The sequence below is a fragment of the Phaseolus vulgaris genome, chromosome 2, assembly GCF_051622355.1.
Source record: "Phaseolus vulgaris cultivar YP4 chromosome 2, ASM5162235v1, whole genome shotgun sequence".
NCBI lineage: Eukaryota > Viridiplantae > Streptophyta > Magnoliopsida > Fabales > Fabaceae > Phaseolus > Phaseolus vulgaris.
Genome location: NC_143499.1, coordinates 12656017 through 12661582, shown reverse-complemented (window position 1 = coordinate 12661582; position 5566 = coordinate 12656017). Strand labels below are relative to the sequence as shown.

The 5566-nt window shown below is 36.4% G+C and overlaps 1 protein-coding gene across 1 annotated transcript; it reads right to left on the bottom strand.

The window, feature by feature from the left end:
- Nucleotides 1-616: 616 nt before the first annotated feature.
- On the bottom strand, nucleotides 617-5226 carry LOC137810691 (TORTIFOLIA1-like protein 4). Its single transcript, XM_068612081.1, has 5 exons — nucleotides 4093-5226; nucleotides 3840-3942; nucleotides 2869-3434; nucleotides 1957-2459; nucleotides 617-1170 (listed from the first exon to the last, which is right to left on the bottom strand). Exons 1-5 carry the CDS (start codon nucleotides 4924-4926, stop codon nucleotides 1158-1160), a joined length of 2019 nt encoding a protein of 672 aa, XP_068468182.1. The 5' UTR covers nucleotides 4927-5226; the 3' UTR covers nucleotides 617-1157.
- Between the last annotated feature and the right edge of the window lie 340 nt (nucleotides 5227-5566).

The following is a 5566-nucleotide window of genomic DNA, read 5'->3' as shown; positions in this document are numbered from 1 at the left end:
ATATGTTTAACATAATGAAATTGTTTAACATGTTTAGCATTGGAAAACCGTCGAACATGACTGTTTAACATGTTTATCTTAACACTACACATAAAAATCAAATTTTTTTAAAAATCTTTATACATCTTAAAGCTTTTGTTTATAGAAATCTCATAAATTTACTTATACACATAAGCCCGTCTAGTAGGATATTGGATCATTTAGAGGAGACTAGACCATCTAGTATCTTAATAACCATAAAAGAGCATCTAGTATCTTGGCTTGACTAATTGATCTCAATACTTCACTCACATAATTACATAATGTAACAGATGATGAAATGTCAAAATAAGATATCTCTTCCATGACACTCTCTTATCACAAGTATCTTGGCTTGACTTACTTAAAATATCAATTAAAATACCATCCTCACCAATTGCTTACTTAAAATATTATAATGAAACTTCATTCTCCTTAAATGAAACACTTATTTGTTGTAATTATTGAAATTGTAAATTAATTTATATAATTAAATATTTTTACTAAATATTAAAAACATTTTAAATTTTGACATAGCTGATGTCTAATTTATATAATATATACATTGTATTTAAAAAGATTAATAAGCTTCTCTCGATCCACAGAATGATCAAATTTTAAACTTTCATTTTTTCCTTCTCAAATTCAACCTCTGCTTGTTCTGCTCAACCTACTTTCATGTCTAGACAATATCTATTTTAGGATCAGTTATGGCAGAGTCTGAAGAGCACATAATTTTTTTATCCTCTTTAGAGGATGCCAAGGGCCTATAATTCTTTCTGATACATACCAATATAACCCCAAGCCTGCATCACATGTCTTACTCTAAGCTACACACTACTAATACTCCTGCTCCTATATTACATCCGAATCCACATGCTGCGGACTCAGCCTCTATAAGGATAACTTAGGAGAAAATAGTCATCTCTGTCTAAATAATAATTTACTAATCATTGCTACTCTCCTGCACTGCAACCTGGACCAACTAGACTGACTTTTGGAAGTTCATCTACAAACTAGTGATACGTGACACTTCTGCAATAAAATAGCCACTGAGAAATCCTGTCTTCTTCTTGCTGCAATAAAATAGCCACTGAGAAATCGTGTCTTCTTCACGGATGTTCTGATGAAGTGCAAAGTTATACGGATGATCTGATGAATTGCAAAGAAGAAAGAATATAATAAGTTATGTCTTACATATACAATTAACGCAAAAACAGTTAACAAAACTTCTTATTCCTTATGGTTTCCTCTGTGTTGGGTTTTAGGTTTGTTCTTGCATAGGTTTGCTCTAGTATGTTCACATCCTTTCCTTTGTCTGGTGTTCTAAGTTTGTCCTTGTATGGGTTTGTTCTAATTTGTGCAGGTGTGAACAAATTTGCACAATCTTATTGTAAATTGTTGTTGTGTGTGTCTATATCTATCTATACATATATATATATATATATATATATATATATTTGTTGTTGAAAAAAATAAAATTAACAGAACTTCAAGTGTAAGGGAATGGATGCAGATAATGATAAATGATTACCTAAAGAACTAAGTGAATGCTGACATTACAACCCAGTTTACCCAGATACAGTTACAAACTTGGCTAGCTTAAACTAATGTCCAGAAAGGATCACTAAAGAGTGCAGCACAAATATCAGACCTATTGGTATAATTGTATATGTAGTAAATGGGTAGTCATACAAACTGTAACTTTGTAAATCCACAATTACCATTTTGAATTTGCAGAAAGGGTGATTTACCAGTTACAACATAGCACATATAATGAATTAATAAAGGTCAACAATAAACAGGTCACAATACCTACCTATAATTCAGTTAAATATTTGAAAGATAAAAGGAACAAACTACTAAAATTTGGGACAAAAATATTGTTTTCTAAGATTATAATTTAACTTGAACCAAAATCTGACATAATATAGTTACCTAACATTCTGGTTCCTCCGTGCTTCAGTAGCTGGGTGAATGCCATCATATCTACTGGCATTACCAGTTTGTGCTGTCATGGCATCTTGGACCCTGTTTTTAGACATTTTATATGTATGAAGCCCTTTAAAATTGCTTTGAACTTCAGCCATTTGGTTCACAAAATATCCACCCTTACCATGCTGCAATCTACTGTTATTTGCATTTAATATTTCTTTGTCTCCATCTTTATTGGTTGTTGCATTATGCACACCATTTGTGGATGCTATGTTTCCTAAAGAGAACTTTGATGTGACATTCCGACCTTCTGTTTTCTTCCAAAATTTAGAACTCAAAAAGTCAGTACCAGGTAGCTTGCAGCAGGTGTCATCTGTGACATCAGTATAGGAAAACCTGCCACTTGAAACTGCCATGTCATATGAAATTTCATCCAGGGCCATCTCTAGACCATGTACTCGTGACTCCAGAGAATTCATACCACTTTGGGAGCTTCCAATAAATCTCTACACTCAAATGAAGATGAAGTCATGAGTCAAAAATATATATTTATTATTGTGAGAGACCATGTGTGAACCACAATAAGAAAGTGTTCGGACTATTAAAATTTCAAGATTTTAGCTAAAAGTATATGGTAATCTACTTCTTGGTTTCTATAACATATGCAGCTTGTTTATATTTTAAATTAACTAGTCCAAAGATGAAAAATATTGTCCTGAATCAGAAACTAAAAATACACGCAACTTTATAAATGTCAAAAAGGAAAGTATGAAAATTCAATCTACCCAACATGTTAGACAGTCAGAAGACTAGACCTATGAAAAATAATTCAAAAGCTCAATACAAAAAGGTTAAATTAGATAGGTGTAGTGCTGATTTGTACTCTGAAAGGCATAACAAGGCACAAAAGTATACCTGGAGAACATCTAATAGATTTGATTGCTGGTTTTCAATTTGAATAAGTTGTTCCCGAATCAAAGAAAAATCCTCAACATCTTGTGCATTGTCACAAACATCATTTGCACCATTGTCTACAACATTTGCATCAAGACCATCACCGTAATATGGAACCACACGAGATTTTGAACCACTGAATCTCTTCACCTTTTCATCAGACATCTTGCTAAAGAGAACCCGTTTTATCTCTGCCCTTGAATTTACTCCATTTTGATATGGGGTTGTTGGACTAGAATTTTCTAAATCGCACCTTTTTATAGCATCTTCCCTAGACATGTTTGAGTAGGAGGACCTTGATAACAAACTTTCAAGTTTATCAACTGAGGATTTCTCATGATCATTCTGATGCAATGTTCTCATCCTTGAATTCTTCTCATTACTCTTTGAATAAATTTCTCCTTTTACGGAGGACATGAACGAAACCCCAGATGGAGGAGACCTGTTGGCAGGGATTCTTTTAAAAGACTTAGAACCAACACTGGGTGAACTTTTAGTGACAGACTGACCTTTGTCATCATCTGTGCCTGCACAAAACTCCAAAATAGTAAGGAATTATATTACTTCAGCAGCATTTATAAAAGCTACATCCCTTAAAAATTATTATTAAAGTATAGAAATATTGTGAACTCAATTTCAAATTCTGAACTGGAACAATTTTTGGTCAATTTGGTGTCTTACACAACAACAAAAAAAAAAACAGCAAGTTTTATCTGACACACAACTATGATAATTCTTAATCATTGACATTCTTAAAATAAATTCAGTCAAACTCAATACATGTTTTCATGGATTTGATTTATGTGAGAAGAAATACTACAACAAATAGCCTGTACATGAAAACATCATGTGTGTTTAAGGGTTTGATGCGTATAAGGGTTTGAAAGTAACTTCACTTGAAAACTTAGCACAATGCAAAAATAAAGCCTTACCACTGACAGAATCACATTCAGACTTAATCAAAGTGGGAGTATCCTCAGCTACCTCCCTCCAAGCCTCCAAAGCTCGGTTCATAGTCTCTCGAACTACTTTGATCTGTAACAAACAACAGGAACACTCACTTCAATCATATCGACAATCCATCAGTATTATTAATCATCATTATTACTATTATTATTGTAGTTTTTAATTATTTTAAATTTCACTACCATTCCAAGGGTGAAAAAAGTTAAATTGGTAATTTACCTTATCAAATCTCCTATTCTGCAAGGAATCCAAACAAACAACCTTGTGCTGAGAGGCCAAGTCTCTCTCCACCGAAGCCACCTTAGACAATGCCTCCGCTGCGGCTTTCCTCACCGTCCAGTCCTCACTTGCGAGGAACTCGACCAGGCAGGGCACAAGCCAGCTCATGGCGCCACGGCTTGACGCACCGCCAACGGTGATCACACTTCCGATCAGCACTAACAGAGCCGCCCGCGCTCTGCACACGTCGCTCTTCACTAGCTTCGCCAGCCGCGGCAGCGCGCTCCGCCGGAGGGCCTCCGTATCGGGGTCCGGCGCCGCCTCAACAGCCGTGGCGAGGCACAGCGCAGCGCCGATCTGCGTGTTGGCTTCCTGTTCCTGCACCAGCGCATCCATGAGCGGCCGCAGGAAGGCGGTGGCAAACGGCAGCCGCGTGATCCTCGACGACATCGCCGCGACTGCGTCCACACATGCAGATCGCACGGCGGAGTCGGTGTCACGGAGGCGACGGAGCACAGTGGCAAGCATCCTGGGAAGAAACGAGGAGAGAGCTTCGCCGTGGAAGCAAGAGAGAATGTTTAAGAGATGAACACATTGTTTGCGAACGGGAGATTTGGCAGAAGAGTCAGTGTTGTGAATGCAGGAGAGGAAAGAGGAGAATGAGTCATGGCTTAGGGTTCGGGCAATGGACTCAAGTTCCGCCACTGCCCCGGGGAGCGTGTCCCGGTCGGAGAGTTTGTTGAGGCACGTGATGACTCGCTGTCGGAGATTCTGAACCGACTCCGTGGCGGTGTTTGGCAGCGGTCCGCCGAGCGAGTGGCGCCTGGAAGACATTGTGGCTTGTTTTCTTAAGTAAGCAGCGGGCAAGTCAGCCACTCGGCATTCAAGTATCCAAAGAGACAATGGAGAAGAAGCCTAACTGTTAAACAGTGCGTTGAGAGTGATTTGGCGGCAGAGTTTGGAAGAGTTGAGATGAGAATGGCTTAAAGGAAGTTTGGTTTTCATTGTTGTTGGGATTTTATATCAACACAGTTCAAGCTGTTCTGTGCACATGGATGCTCAAGTCTTGTTCAACTCAGATTAACAACTATCATGTGAAAATCTTTACTGCAAACATATCTTTAATTTTTATCCTCATTTTACTTCTCATACAAATATTTATTTACACTCTTCCAATCTCAAATTCCGACTATTTTTATTATGTTTTTTTTTTAAATTGTGTTCTTCATTAATTCATAATACTTTTTAAAATATGAATTTTTAATCTTTATACGTAAGGAAATGTTTAATATGGTGAAAATGTAAGATTATAATGAATTATCCATTATAATTTTTTAATACAATTATTTTAAATTTGTAAGATTAAACTTGTGTCAGATAAATTTTTTATAATTAAACTTAAAAAGTAATTACATGGTTAAAGATAAGATCACAAATATATTTTCATTGTATGCAACTATGGAAAATTGATAAA

Coding starts and splice junctions, on each gene's coding strand:
- LOC137810691 (XM_068612081.1), bottom strand. CDS start 4,926: ATGTCTTCCAGGCGCCACTCGCTCGGCGGACCGCTGCCAAACACCGCC. Junction 3,943..4,092: donor AGAATAGGAGATTTGATAAG/GTAAATTACCAA, acceptor TGTTTGTTACAG/ATCAAAGTAGTTCGAGAGAC. Junction 2,460..2,868: donor ATCTATTAGATGTTCTCCAG/GTATACTTTTGT, acceptor ATTTGAGTGTAG/AGATTTATTGGAAGCTCCCA.